The following is a 16,167-nucleotide window of genomic DNA, read 5'->3' on the forward strand; positions in this document are numbered from 1 at the left end:
AACATCATACAGTACTTGATTATGTTGTATAGAACTCAATTCTGAAGGAAATTTCTCTGATAAAGGGTTTAGTAATAATAATTGAAAAAGATTAGGCGAAGTATCTTGCAAAAGCAAACTGATGTATAATCATATGTCATGTCTTATCCAAATATCATTATTATAAATTCTGAAATAGTTGTGCAACTTAGCATAAATGCTCAAACGGCCCAATTTATAACTCCGGTTTAGTTCAAATTACCAGCCTCCAATTTAGACATGAAATTCTCTTGGATTCAGATGGAAAAATGATTAGGAGCTTCAAAATTAATACTAGATGATATCTAGTAGAAATCTAAATATATATTTTGTCAACTTGTAGTAGTAAACATCTTAATTTTTATTAATAATGTACAAAATCCCTTTACAACAGAGATTTCTTATAGACCGAAGTTGCTTATATCAGTTGTATTTAATTACAGTTTGGTCAACTTGTCTAAGTCTTTCTTTACTGTGGTCAGCCAACGCATCCCATGGGCCATGGACCTTTTAAATTTTATTTGCGTATATATAAATTATGATAACATAAACTAGTTAACCCTTACAACAAAAATATAATAAAAAGGAAGCATACACTTCTATATGCATATTTACGCTGCATTTTCTTTAATTTGAAAGCACTAACAATAAAAAATTTAAATTTGTTTTTTAATATGAACTTTGTTTTTTTTCTATAGACCGAAGTTGCTTATATCAAAGTCTATAACTTTTTTTTTAATCATGGAGAGAAGAAAATAGTAATGAAGTTGTCGTAATCTATGATGAACACAAACTAAATAATGTTTTTAACTTTTTTTTTTAATCTGTTCAACGGAAGACTTTGAAATTTCTACGAGCCATACTTTTTTTATGTATGACATTTCAACGACCAAAAGTTTTGTAAGCTAATAAACGTGACCAACAAAGAGAATAAAACTAAAAAATGTATTCGCATCAGCCCTACCTCCCCTACCCACTTTCGCTGCTGCTGTTGTTTTTTTTTTGTTAAAAGGCTTTCAATTTATAAACATATATGCTCAATGGACTATTTCCGGAATAGGCCCATACAATTATCCCCTTAGGGCCCAGTCTGATTACAACAAACCAAACTAGATAACAAAGACCAAAATTAACCCGGATATATCAAACGAAACCGGTAGCTAACCGGTATGAGCCAGAAATCCTAATCTGCAAAGGAGAACCCTAGTGCAGCCGCCTTCCCACGAAATTGCGGATACTCGTCGGCCCAGGACCACCGGCGAGCCAGGAAGACGGGAGTCAAACAGAGAAGGTGACACAGGACCATCACCATCCCGCCACCGTAGAGTTGTGAAGAGAAGGAAAAAGAAACCGATCTAACAATCCGGAAGCCATGGTTCAGTCTGATAGAGATAGAGCAGTAGGGAGTAGATCTAAACAGCCATCAACGGTGGCTTAGCCTTGCCTTTCCGGCGGTGGACCTCCCCGTCAAACCACCGGCCGTGACAAAACCTCCTGCGTCTCCAGCCGTTCAGATCTAACCGCCATATCTTTCTCATTCCTCGCCGAGAACTACCTTCTTCTAACCGCAAAGCCACGCCGCCGGTAGAGCTCTTACCGGAATTGTCCTGCGGAAGCTTCTCCTCGCCACAAACTCCCTTGATTTCGATCTGGTGACCTCATCAGTAGGTGCAATGGACTACGGATGAAGCGCCATGGACCAGTAGTTCCTCTTCAACGCCGGAATCGCCGGAGGAACTTTCACTCGATGCACGGCGTTGTGATCAGAAGAAGAGAAAGGAGGAGAGAGGAGAGAGCCGCGAGTAGAACTCACGCTGCTGTTATTTTTAAATCGGAAAATCATATTTTAAACTTTTAAAGTGTCATTTAATAGCATTTTAAACCTTGAAATATTTTCACTAACAATATAAATTTTTAAAATGATTTCACTAACACTTTAAACCTTAAAATTAACTTTTATGTTTGTACCACCACGAAAGATGACAGAACAGTAATATCCGTCAACATGAAATAGTTAAACTCTGCTGGTTTGATTTAAATACTTAATTAATTAATTTAATTTAATTTAATTATTTATGATGATTGATAAAAAAATTGAAAATACATCTAAGCAAAAACAAATGAAGAATCAGAGGTAAAGTTAAAACATTTAAAAAATGTAAAATTGAAGACGACAATATATTTAGAAGATTCATTGGTTTCCAATGAGAAGTCAATCGATTTGAATTAGAATCCAGTGGAGATACATTTATTAAAAGGATTAATAATGTGAAGAGTAACGTCGTAAAAGTTTTGTCTACAATGAAGATGAACACAAATTCATTTTTTTTATCTTTTCATTTCTTTATGAAACTAGAACTAATTAAAATTTAAATTAAACCAACATAATTTAACTATTTCGCGTTGACGGATATTATTATTCCGTTATTTTTTATGGCGATACAAAAATGAAAGTTAGTTTTAATGTTTAAATTGTTAGTAAAATCATTTTAAAAGTTCAAAGTGTTAGTAAAATCATTTTCAAGGTTTATATTGTTAGTGAAATTCTCCTGAGGTTTAAAGTGCTATCCAGTAACACTTTTAAGGTTTAAAACGTGATTTTCCCTTTTTAAATCTATTGTTTTATTCACACATAAATTATTATTGTTTGTTTAGAACAGTTCCTTAAATTTGGACGATTCTCCTGAGCTCTTTCGTTTGTCTATGCCTATTTATACCTCCAATCATCACAAAAGTTATATCACAATTAAAACAAGTCTTTTAAACAAAACTTCGAACAAAAGCTATAATCACTTCCTCTTTGATATCTCTATACATAAGCAAATCCAATTCCTGTCATGGCAGCAGAAGTTCCAACAACTGGTTCTGTCCAGAAACAAGACGAGGAATGGCGTGCGGTTCTGTCTCCTGAGCAGTTTAGGGTTCTCAGATTAAGAGGCACAGAGTACGTCCTCTAGCTAGGTATTTTAATTGTCGGTCGGTTAACTTGCGTAGTACGTAAGTAGTTACCTTAACATGTTGTTATGGTTTTGTGATTTTAGTAAACGAGGCAAAGGAGAGTTTGTGAAAAAGTTTGACGAAGGGACTTATAGTTGTGCTGGTTGTGGAACTGCTCTTTACAAGTCAACCACTAAGTTCGACTCCGGTTGCGGCTGGCCGGCGTTCTTCGACGCCATCCCCGGTGCTATTAAACAAACTGTAATTAAAAATTGACTCTTCTCTATGCTTTTTTTGAGTGATTTTACATTTTTTATATACGAAAACATTAATGAAGTGACAAAGATATAATATGGACATTTATAGCCAATCGGCAATCCATTCAAACCCATAATTAAAAGATTAATTATAATTTTAAATTAACTTTGATGTTTGTTTTCTTTGGTTTGTTATGTATATATATATAGCCAGAAGGCCTAAATGGAAGAAGAATGGAGATAACATGTGCAGTTTGTGATGGACATCTAGGCCATGTTTTTAAAGGAGAAGGCTACGATACTCCTACCAACGTGCGTCACTGCGTTAACAGTGTCTCTCTCAAATTCGCCTCTGCTGATTCCTCCCAATAATTATAATCATTCATCGAACCAGATTATCTCATGAAATCAAAAGAATCAATCCATGACCATGAGACGCTTGCTAGTTTACATTCCTACTCGTGTGATATTATCATAAATTTTCGTTCAATGTACGCTCTATAATGATAATAAACTGTGGTTACTACATAAATAAAAATTAGAAAATATAAAAATAAAAATAAATAAAAAACTCTTTTTTTTTTGTTCTTTTTGCCAACTCCAAGCCAACATATTACACCATCCTTTAATTTACTTAAGAATCTGTGACAATAGACATACTAATTAAGAAATCTAACACGAATTAAACTGTGATGATAGAAGAGGCTGTCAGATTTCATTATAATCGATTTTGGGAGTTCTTTTTTTTTTTTTTTTTTCCCCTCATTTCGCTAACTCGTGACACATAGATACAAATTGTACAATGAGGTTTAAATATAAGGATACACTTTATGAAAATGAGCATATAACTACACAGTCCAAAATATGAAATGGGTTTCTCTCAGACATGTTGTATAATCCAACGTTCGATCAATGTAATTTTCACGCCAGAACAGGAGACGAATCCGAGAAATTAGGCTCCATAAGTTAACAGTTGGCAAGCTCCGACTATTAACAACTATTGTCACAATCTCAATGTAATAGATATTGATCATTGGTCTTCAAATTATATATCTTTTTTATGTCAACTTGTCTTTTGTTTACTTTATTAATCCAAAATACAACGTTTAATCCGAATATAAATAAGAGATTAATTAAAATAATCCACCACCTTCTCTTAAAAAACACTCACTTAAAGTTAAGACAAAAGCTATAACCACTTGGACGTAGTTACTGTTGAATAATTGAATTCTAATGGAACATAACCCCACAACTATTATAGAAAAACAATATTATTCAGAAAAAGTTGAAAGTATCATTAAAAAAAATATTGACATTACTTATTATATACTTATATGAGTTTTTCTTTCACCCAAATCCAAAATTTCCCACACCAAACTCATGTCTTATCTAAATTCATTGATATAATTGTGAAACTTCACATAAATGGTCAAATGCCTTCATTCGATGACTTCTATAATTCTAGTTTACTTCAATTTATGGATCTCCAATTTAACATGATATTTTCTTGGATTCAGGAAAAATAGGAATATCATAATACATATTATTTTATCTAATTAATCGACTTTAAGATATTTTCTCATTTATTTGTAGTTCTTTTGTAACATGTAAGAATGAAATCAGAGTAACAAATGGATGATAGTGAAGAACACAAAAGTGTTTAGAAAGAATTATTACTGATTATTGTAAAAATAATATTATAACTTACGTACATTCTTCTTATATAGAGAGAGCTGATCAATCTAAATTTCCTAACCTAGAAGAACAAACATAAATACTAACATTTATCAATAATTTTTTTTTTAATATCATATCTTTTAGATTTTCAAATTTCAACTTTGTCATCTCAACCATCAATTTAGGTAGATCTCTAATTCTCCATCTTCCAATATAGACTATTTAGTTACGCTTTGCTCAACTTGTTTGAGTCTTACTGTTTATAAATGGTATAATCATGGAGAGAAGAAAATAATGTTTTCTCATAACACAGAAAATGCTCGTAACTCGACGTTTTAAATCTGTTCAGCAAAATACTTGGAAGATTCAAAGAACCATAGTTTTATTTGTTTTTAACAATTAAACGAGGGGCCATAATTTTAAGAGGAGAAAAATGTGACCAATACCATTAAAAAAATGAAATAAATGTATTAGCATCGTGATCAAATGAAAATATATAATATACAAACCGAGTCAAAAGGTCCACATGCACTACCTCGGTATTTTAAATTTTTCCCTCTCTCCCTCTCCTCATTATCATTTTAGATCTAGATCTATTGCGTTAATTAGCTGTAATTACTTAAATTATTATTATTTGTGTAGTATAGTATCTTTGGACGATTCTCCTGTCTCTCTGAGATATACTATTCTTGTCTAGGCCTATTTATACCCCAACCCATTTCCATGTGAATCACAATCACTCAAAAGCTAATCACTTCCTCTTTAATCAATATCTCAAGCATCATTACATAAGCAAATCCTATTCCCATCATGGCAGCATCACTTCCAGCAAATGACGACGAGTGGCGTGCGATCCTGTCTCCTGACCAGTTTAAAGTTCTCAGAGAAAGAGCCACAGAGTAAGCCCTCTAGCTTGGTATCTTAATATTCGGTTTACTTGCATTGTAAGTTGTTACCTTAACATGTTGTAATGGTTTTGTTTTGTGATTTTAGTAAACGAGGCAAAGGAGAGTTTGTGAAAAAGTTTGACGAAGGAACTTATAGTTGTGCTGGTTGTGGATCTGCTATTTACAAATCCACCACTAAGTTCGACTCCGGTTGCGGCTGGCCGGCGTTCTTTGATGCTATCCCCGGTGCTATTAAACAAACTGTAATTATTTGATTCTTCTCTATAGTTTTTTTTGAATCCATATATATAGATAGATATACAATATTATAATCTAAAATAAATCTTGAACTTTTTTTTTTGGTTTTGTTAATGTATATAGCGAGAAGGCATGGGTGGAAGAAGAATGGAGATAACATGTGCAGTATGTGATGGACATCTTGGCCATTGTTTCAAAGGCGAAGGCTACTCTACTCCTACCGACCAACGTCACTGCGTTAACAGTGTCGCTCTCAAATTCGCTGGTGCTGATTCCTCCAAATAAATCTTCGTCGGACCACTTTATCTCAAATAAAATAATCTATTCTATGCTTCGTGAGATGCTACTTTTACTTTCTTCCTACTCATGTCATATTATAATAAATCTACGTTTAATTTCTAAAATTATAATAAACTTTGGTAATGAATAAAATTTCTTCTTTTTTGTTCCTATTTGTCATTTTTATTATGAACTTAAAATTTATTCACAAAAAAAAACTATTGTGAAGGAGGAAAAACTAAGAAATTAGACGAAGATAGTCTAGCTTCAACGAGCATGGCTTTTTGTCCATTCGAAACCAACATAGTTACATATTAATTTCAACCTATCTTTTACTTAGATGTAGAGAAATAAATCATATCTAACACGAACTAAGAAGCTTCATCATTCATACCTTCTTATTTGAATATAATTTAAGATTTGTAGATATATTATTAGGTTGGAGTAAGTCAGTATACATACATTCAATAGATTCGGATAAGTAAACGGGGAAAACTAGCTGACAGGGATTACATATATTTTTGGATATATACAAACACGTCTTCAAAAATAATCATCAACGACGACAACACATTCTTTTTTTTTTTAATAGTATATGTTGCTTAATATTAAAAGTAATAAATAAAGCAACATTTTATAACAACATACTCCTTATGTATAAAAAGCATCATTTAAAATAGAACAGAAAAGTGGTTAAAACATCACTTAAAGTAGTACAAAGAGAGTCTTAATTACCAAAAAAAAAACAAAAAGTTATAATTAATAATGAATATAGCATGTTAAGTTTCATGATTACTTTAAAACAATTGGTAACAATTTATATTTCACTCATAGTCTTTTACCACTTTAAATCTAAGTTATTTCAACTTGGATTGTGCTACCACTAGTTAGTTTGGGTTGAAATCAATATTCTTATATTAATTTGCTGTTGCATAACATATAGTATATATATATATATAGTAATTATACATTTCAATTCTTTATAAATAATAAGGAGAAATTAAAAGCTATTAAAACATGTAGAGAACCAGGTGGAGTATTTGATTACTCTTTGGAATCTTTTCAAATTCTATTAATAATTGTTTTAGTCATGAAGATAAGAAATCATTGTTTTGCATGCATAAACACAAATTAAAGGCTTTAATTATACCCTCAACTGCCCTACCCATTGCAAACGTTGAATCACACACAGTCAAACCATATATCGTCTTTAATTTCATAATCTAGCAAAATATAGATATTAATCACGATTATTTCTAATCTTTAAATATGTATCATTTTCACTCATTTAAATACTATTAAAATATTTTTCATATGATTGAGACAACTAATCATATATCACCTTATACTTATATTGATGAATGTCATTTTCAGATCTGGATTCATGTAAGTAACATTACTTCATTAATAATATTTTGTGCAAAAATGTCAAAAGAATAAAACACCATTTGTCACCTTCCGAAGCATGATATCGAAAATCTTACATTATTACTCTCTCTGTATCACTATATAGATGGTTTTTAGAATTTTTTTTTGTATCATAAACATTGATTTTCTGTATATTTTTATCAATTAATGATAAAAAATTATAAATTTTGTGAAAATTTTGATGAATTACTATTGGTTAAGGAACTTACCGAACAGTCGACCGGTTATAATTCCACACAAGTATATCAGCATCCAAAATCACATTAAAACTATCGGTCTGACAGGTACAAAGGTTGACCATTCATCAACGAAACGACTACGTTTTTGTTGGAATAGTATCGGAAGTCCGAGAAGAGAAACCCGTAGGCAGGAGATACAACAACATCCAAAACGAAAAGATAGCAAAAACAAGATGTAGCCACCTAATTAAATTCCATAGAACCAAACAAGCCCTTTGTAATGCTTGAAATCAAATGAAGAGAACTTGTACATTGAATTCTCGAACCATAGCAAACAAGGATATCGGGAAGTTCAAGACTATCTCTCTCACCAGATTCTTCCCTCCCATAAACGATGACATGATTTTGGGGTCGGATGACGCGCTATATGGTTCAAGAGTCTCACCCTTATCCTTAAATCCCCAAGAAACACCTACATCGGAAATGAAAACAAAAACTAATGAAGAACAAAAGTGAACAGAGTGAGTGTCCTCACATTTATCCCCTGAAAGTATCTCTTCAAGTGTCTTTCCATTCCAACCCATAACTGTGTAATTGCCCCACAAAAGCTGAAATGGTTCAAAAATCAACGAGTCAGGACCCATATGGAAGGTTGTGATAATCAAGTATTGATGACCTCGTTAACTATGAAGAATACTCCCTCTGATTTTTTTTAGTTGTTATATAGGTTGTTTCACACATATTAACAAAATATATAAATAGTCTATTATATTTTACCATTGCAACCTTTATTTGACCACTAAACTTCTAAAGCATTTAATATTTTATTTATTTAGTGAAGAGTAAAAAAGATAATTTTCTATTAAAAAGTGCATTAGAAACTGAGAATGACAAGTAAACTGAACCAAAAAAATATGCCTAGAATGACAAGTATGTTGTAAACTAGAGAAAATCGAAGGAGGTTTTCTCTTGTATTCTTATTAACTCAATCGAATGTTACATATATATAGGGATAGATAAACCCTTAGTACAAAACCGACTAGGAATAGGAAATAGGTAATGGGCCTTCGGCCATGGGCTTTACACACTATGACATATATGGGCCGGTTATGGAAGATCCACCATCCGTGTTTTACAACACTCCCCCTTGGATGACATAACCGTGCAAATGCTAAGGGATCTCCGTAATGCGCTTGGGGGTGCTGCCTCATTAAAACCTTACCAGGAAAACCCATTGGGACAAAACCATGGTGAAGGAAAAAGAGTACAACACGCATTACTCCCCCTGTTCCAAGCATCACTAAAAGTCCTTAGTCTCCACATTCCAATCTAGTGAGTGAGCTTCTTGAATGTCGATGTCGGTAATGACTTGGTGAAGAGATCGGCTGAATTGTCGCAAGACGGAACTTGTACCACTTGAACTTCTCCGGCCTTTTGTAGTTCATGTGTGAAGAAGAAATTAGGTAAAATGTGCTTTGTCCGATCTCCCTTGATATATCCTTCTTTGAGCTGTGCGATGCAGGCTGTATTGTCTTCGTATATAACCGTTGGTTCCTTATCGTCAGCCATGCCACAATTTGTCCTGATATGTTGAGTCATCGACCTCAATCATACACACTCACGGCTGGCTTCATGCATTGCCAAAATCTCCGTATAATTAGATGATGTGGCCGCAATGGTTTGCTTCATAGAACGCCACGAAATAGCTGTACCACCATGTGTAAATACATAGCCGGTTTGAGACCTAGCATTATGCGGATCCGATAGGTAACCTGCATTAGCAAAACCAACTAAACCTTCTTTGTTATAGTTAGTATAATATAAACCCAAATCTAACGTTCCTTGTAGGTAACGCAATACATGTTTGATACAATTCCAGCGCCTTTGGGTTGGACAAGAGCTAAATCTAGCTAGGAGGTTCACGGTAAAACATATGTCTGGTCTAGTGTGGCTAGCCAAGAATATTAATGCTCCTATAGCACTGAGGTATGGCACTTCCGGACCGAGAATCTCTTCATCGTCCTTCTTTGGACCGAATGGATCACTGTCCAAATTCAAGCTTCTCACAACCATTGGGCTAGGCAATGGGTGAGCCTGGTCCATATTAAATCTCTTGAGTACCTTTTCAGTATATGCCATTTGATGCACAAGGATTCCATCATTTATGTACTCAAGTTGCAATCCCAAACAAAACTTAGTTTTACCCAAGTCTTTCATTTCAAACTCTTTCTTGAGATATTCAACTGTTTGGGCGATTTTCCCAGAGGTTCCTAGGATATTCAAATCATCCACATATACTGCTATGATTACAAACCCTCTGTTTGCAAACTTCTTTATAAAAATACATAGACTGACGGGATCATTCTTATAGCCCTCTTTGGCTAGGTACTCACTCAATCTATTGTACCACATACGCCCACTTTGTTTCAGTCCATATAGAGATTTGTTTAGCCTTATGCAATATTGTTCTCGAGAACCACTCTTATCTTTGAGCTCAATACCCTCTGGTAATCTCATTATCCATTGGACCATATAAATATGCGGTTACAACATCCATTAACCGCAAATCCAGTTTTTCTCTTATAGCCAGACTTATTAGAAATCTAAAAGTCGTTGCATCCATCATAGGGGAGTATGTCTCCTCATAATCTATTCCTGGTCTTTGAGAGAATCCTTGTGCTACAAGCCATGCCTTATATTTCACGATTTCATTATTCTCATTTCTCTTCCCTACAAAGACCCATTTGTGTCTAACTGGCTTTATATGGAATGGTGTCCTTAAGATCGGACCAAACACATTCTTTTTCTTTAATGAATTCATCTCCACGTCAATGGCTTTTTTCCATTTTAACCATTCTTTACTTTGAGTGCACTCTAATATGTATGTGGGTTCATGATCCGCATTTATTTCAAGTGCTACCTTGTATGCAAATATTTCATCGATGTCGACATCTTTACGGTTCCATTTATTCCAGACATGATATAATTTATCCAGATCTCATTATTATCAATACCTTCTGGACCTTGAGGTTCAACGTCCCAAACCTCATTCGGTACCTTAGGATTTGTCATGGCCATGTCTATATTTTTCTCAATCTCGGTTTTATTTGCATCTTTCTTAGATTTCCGAGGGTTCTTATCTTTGGAACCTATTGGTCTACCACGTTTCAAACGGGACTTATACTCTGTAGCAACTTTATTATTGTGTTCCTTTTGAACATCAATACGTACTGGTGCATTACAAGCTGGTATGTACGATTTTATTACTCTCTTTGGGTCAGCAAAGGAATCTGGCAATTGATTAGCTAACTTTTGCAAATGTATAATCTTTTGGACCTCTGCCTCACATGCTAAAGTTTGAGGATCTTGCCAATTTAAGGATGTTTAATTCCAAGATATTTCTTTGACCAGCTTGTTTGTCTCACCACCCAAAATAGGAAATTCAGATTCATCAAACTGACAATCCGTGTATCTGGCCTTAAATAAATCACCGTAGTTGGCTCAAGATACTTAATAATGGTGGGAGAATCATATCCAACATATATTCCCATCCTCCTTTGAGGTCCCATCTTAGTTCTCTGTGATGATGCAATCAGTACATAAACAGCACACCCAAATGTCTTTAGATGGGATATGTCTGGCTCATGACCCGTTAATAATTGGGATGGTAAATATTTATGCTCACTAGATGGTCTGATGCGTATAAGTTCTGATGCATGCAATACTGTGTGTCCCCAAGCCGACACAGGAAGCTTCGACCTTAGGAGTAATGGTCGAGCAATTAATTGAATACGTTTAATAAAGGATTCAGCTAATCCATTTTGTGTATGTACATGTGCCACGGGATGTTCCACACTTACCCCCATGGACATACAATATTCATCAAACACTTGGGATGTAAATTCACCATCATTGTCTAGACGTATAGTCTTAAGTGGAAAATCTCTTTAATTACTTTGACTGGTGATGGCCTTATAATGAGTTTCCCTTGTGTACATGCTACACATGTGAGATTTTTAGGAATAACTCTTATCTCTTCTAGAGTGTGCCCATTTGAATTTATTATTAGCTTACGCATCATGTTCGAACCCGGATGGCCAAGCTGGTCATGCCATAAAGTGAATTGTTCATTGAACATTTTATTCATTTCTAAATTAGCCTATATAGTATTAATCTTAGCATGGTAAAGACCAGTGGCTAATGCAGGTATAGTCTCTAGGACCTTCTTATGGCCTCGGGTGATTTCAGTAATATATAGGAACTCTTGGTTTCCTTCACCCTTAGTTTCAACATGTAGACCATTCAAACGAATGTCTTTAAAACTCAATAAGCTTCTCTTTGAGATGGGTGAATATAAAGCATCGCTTAGTTAAAGATGTGTGCCATTTTGTAATAAAATATGTGCCTGGCCGTAGTCTTTAATTAAACTTGCTATACCCGCTATTGTGCTAATATTGGCAATTTTCATAATGAGATTTTGTAAAATATCTCTTATCCTTCAAAATTGTGTGGCTTAATCCACTATCCACCACAATTATATTCTTGTCCTCAGCTATTTCTAAAACAGACAAGAATTTTATGTTTTAAACATAAACAAATAATTTTGTATTGAAGGAAATAAAATAATTGAATTTAAACCAAAATAATAATTCAATAAAATCATAATCCAATAATATTCAAAGTATAGAACATAGATAATTAAAATAAATTAATACAACCAATGTAAAATTTAATTATCTTCTCTTAGGCAATCAGAAGTTTCATAATCCAATCGGTCATCATTCTCATGGTCGAAATCTCCCTCACCATCGAGATGAACTAAGTTAGCTTCTGGATTCTTTTTCAAACTCTCTTGATAGAGATCAATAAGATGCTTAGATGTCCTGCATGTCTGAGCCCAATGATTTGCCATACCACATCGGTGACAAACCGATTTAGTCTTATGTTGCGGTTTGAAAATTCCGCGGCCTCTACCACGACCACGACCGAGTTGGATCGGTTCCCATGGCCATAAGCATCATATTGATTTCCTTGGTACTGGCCACGACCACCACGTCCTCTACCACGGCTACGGCCGTAATACTTGTCTCTATGGACGTAGTTGGTCTCTTTAATTTCCTTGGGCTCTTTAGGCTCTTTCTTAGCAATGTCAACCTTGTGAGCTTCTAGTAAGATGGTAGATCCAGGAGGCCTCACAGCACTGTTCATCAACAATAGTTCATTGTTTTGCTCAGCAAGTAGCAAACAAGAAATGAGGCTTGCGTATGTCTTAAAACCTTTTTCACGATATTGTTGCTGAAGCAGTATGTTATTAGTGTGAAATGTTGAGAATGTCTTCTCTAGCAAGTCCTCCTCAGTAACCTCCTTACCACATAACTTAAAAATCAAGACTATCTTAAATAGCTCTGAATTATACTCATCCACGGATTTAAAATCCTGGATCCTTAGGTTTTTCCAATCAAATTGAGCCTTTGGTAGGAGCACCGTCTTTTGGTGTCCAAATCTGTTTTTCAACTCTGTCCAAAGGTCAAGAGGATCTTCTATGCTAAGGTACTGGTTCTTGAGACTCTCAGCAAGATGATGACGTATATGTAATATCGCCTTATATTTACTCTTTTCAGTGCAATCATTCTCATCCTCAATGCATTCGCATAGGTCTTTTGATTTCAAGTTGATCTTAGTGTCCAATGCCCATTGTAAGTAATTGTCTCCAGAGACATTAAGGGCAGCATATTGGAGATTGTTTAGCTTTGCCATCTACACAATACAAGACATGCATCTGATCATTAGCATGCAGTATTTGAAACCAAACCATGCATTCATTTTAGTCTTAGGCCATGCGGTATTTGAGACCGAACCATGCCATCAATTTAAAATTTAGGCCATGCGGTACTTGAGACCGAAACATGCCATGCCTTCATACAAAATTTCGTGGTTTTAACATGCATGAAAACATTCCTAGATAAATTCTAGTATGAACAGGAAATATGCACACAATTTCAGGTTTTAGAAATTTTCCTTTTCTTAGATAAGATTTCCTTTTATTAAATTTTTCTTTTTCTTTAAACAGGATAATGACAAGAATTTTAGGGAGCTAGATTTTCTCTAGGATTCTGATTTTAGGGTTTTGATTTTAGACAAACAATCAAGAACAATCGGATTTACAACTTAGAACAAACAACTTAATATTTTTCTCTTTTTGATTTTAGGTTTCTAGTTCTAAGGTTTTCATGCAACAAGCAAACAATCAATACCAACCAGATTTTAAACATGGTATAATTAGTGTAATTGCAAGCAATCTAAGCAATCCTAAACTTCAAGCAATCAGATTTTAAAGTTTTAGAGTTTTAGGGTTTCAGGATTTCAAAGCTTAGGGTTTTGTTTGTTGATTGTTTACTTGTAGATTTTAGGGTTCATATAGAATTAAGTACCAAATTCGATTCATATGTTCTGAGAAGGTTTGATTATTTAACTTCCACCGTTTGGGGTTGACTGGATTGATCTGGGAGCTAAAGACATCGGATAACAAACAGGCTGATCACGAATAGGCCACGAACCTCGAGCTTGATCACGAACTTCACGAACTGGTCACGAACTTATCCTCCGTTTTTGAGCTTGAACGAACCAAGTATGATGTGCGGCGGCTTTAAGGGTTTTAGGGATTTTCTCAGTTGGAGTTTAGGGCAAACTCGTGCTGATAACGTGTTGTAAACTAGAGAAACTCGAAGGAGGTTTTCTCTTGTATTCTTATTAACTCAATCGAATGTTACATATATATACAAATAGATAAACCCTTAGTACAAAACTGACTAGAAATAGGAAATAGGTAATGGGCCTTCGACCATGGGCTTTACACACTATGACATGTATGGGCCGGTTATGGAAGATCCACCATCTGTGTTTTACAACAAAGTAAATAAAAATGGAGGGAGTACAAATTTCTCTTTGCATTTGTACCATTTTGCATAACAACGAGGAAACCTCACTCTAGTGTCTCCATATGTCTGGCAGTAAAGACACACTCCTCAAGAGGATCAGAAAGAACAGTGGGGAAAGGCAAAGGAAATGATTGAAACTTCTTGATCAGAACGGTTCAAAAGTTCGCATATCTCAAAGTGTCACAATTGCTATACTCTGTAGTCTGTTCACATTGTTAAACTAAATCTATAGCTTTCGGATCGTTCTCGTAAGTGTAGAGTCCAATTTTTTTAAATTTTTCATATTAAATCAATCTTATGTCGTAAACTAGTGCGAATCACATTTTCTTCATGAATCTTCTGAAATCCGATTCTTGTGAAAGTCATATAAAACATGTATCATTTTCATATGATTGAGACAACTAATCATATATCACCTTATACTTATATTGATGAATGTCATTTTCAGATCTGGATTCATGTAAGTAACATTACTTCATCAAACATGTTTTGTGCAAAAATGTCAAAAGAATAAAGTGCCATTTGTCACCTTTCCAAGCATGATATTGGAAATCTTACATTATTACTCCATTTGTATCACTATAGATGGTTTTTTAGAATTTTTTCTTGTATCACAAACATTGATTTTCTGTATATTTTTATCAATTAATGATGACATGATTTTAGGGTCGGATGACGCGGTATATGGTTCAAGAGTCTCACCCTTATCCTTAAATCCCCAAGAAACACCTACATCGGAAATGAAAACAAAAACTAATGAAGAACAAAAGTGAACAGAGTGAGTGTCCTCACATTTATCCCCTGCAAGTATCTCTTCAAGTGTCTTTCCATTCCAACCCATAGCTGTGTAATTGCCCCACAAAAGCTGAAATGGTTCAACAATCCATGGGTGAGGATCCATATGGAAGGTTGTGATAAACAAGTATGGATGACCTCATTAACTATGAAGAATAGTACAAATTTGTCTTTGCATTTGTACCGGTTTGCATATGACAACGAGGAAACCTCACTCTAGTGTCTCCATATGTCTGGCAGTAAAGACCCACTCCTCAAGAGGATCAGAAAGAACAGTGGGGAAAGGCAAAGGAAATGATTGAAACTTCTTGATCGGATCACAAGTTCGCATATCTTAAAGTGTCATAATTGCTATACTCTGTAGTCTGTTCACATTGTTAAACCAAATCTATAGCTTTTGGATCGTTCTCGTAAGTGTAAACTCCAATTTTTTTTTTTAATTTTTCATATTAAATCAATCTTATGTCGTAAACTAGTGGGAATCACATTTTCTTCATGAATCTTCTGAAATCCG

At 34.4% G+C, this 16,167-nt stretch overlaps 2 protein-coding genes across 2 annotated transcripts; both read left to right on the forward strand.

Moving 5' to 3' along the window:
* LOC104722866 (peptide methionine sulfoxide reductase B8-like) lies at nucleotides 2,743-3,796 on the forward strand. Its single transcript, XM_010441117.1, has 3 exons — nucleotides 2,743-2,962; nucleotides 3,060-3,216; nucleotides 3,423-3,796. The coding sequence occupies exons 1-3, from the start codon at nucleotides 2,856-2,858 to the stop codon at nucleotides 3,582-3,584; spliced, it is 426 nt and encodes a 141-aa protein (XP_010439419.1). The 5' UTR covers nucleotides 2,743-2,855; the 3' UTR covers nucleotides 3,585-3,796.
* LOC104722865 (peptide methionine sulfoxide reductase B8-like) lies at nucleotides 5,584-6,486 on the forward strand. Its single transcript, XM_010441116.2, has 3 exons — nucleotides 5,584-5,788; nucleotides 5,883-6,039; nucleotides 6,158-6,486. The coding sequence occupies exons 1-3, from the start codon at nucleotides 5,700-5,702 to the stop codon at nucleotides 6,317-6,319; spliced, it is 408 nt and encodes a 135-aa protein (XP_010439418.1). The 5' UTR covers nucleotides 5,584-5,699; the 3' UTR covers nucleotides 6,320-6,486.

Source organism: Camelina sativa, chromosome 11 (assembly GCF_000633955.1).
Source record: "Camelina sativa cultivar DH55 chromosome 11, Cs, whole genome shotgun sequence".
Classification (NCBI taxonomy): domain Eukaryota; kingdom Viridiplantae; phylum Streptophyta; class Magnoliopsida; order Brassicales; family Brassicaceae; genus Camelina; species Camelina sativa.

Coding starts and splice junctions, on each gene's coding strand:
- LOC104722866 (XM_010441117.1), top strand. CDS start 2,856: ATGGCAGCAGAAGTTCCAACAACTGGTTCTGTCCAGAAACAAGACGAG. Junction 2,963..3,059: donor CTCAGATTAAGAGGCACAGA/GTACGTCCTCTA, acceptor TTGTGATTTTAG/TAAACGAGGCAAAGGAGAGT. Junction 3,217..3,422: donor CCGGTGCTATTAAACAAACT/GTAATTAAAAAT, acceptor ATATATATATAG/CCAGAAGGCCTAAATGGAAG.
- LOC104722865 (XM_010441116.2), top strand. CDS start 5,700: ATGGCAGCATCACTTCCAGCAAATGACGACGAGTGGCGTGCGATCCTG. Junction 5,789..5,882: donor CTCAGAGAAAGAGCCACAGA/GTAAGCCCTCTA, acceptor TTGTGATTTTAG/TAAACGAGGCAAAGGAGAGT. Junction 6,040..6,157: donor CCGGTGCTATTAAACAAACT/GTAATTATTTGA, acceptor TAATGTATATAG/CGAGAAGGCATGGGTGGAAG.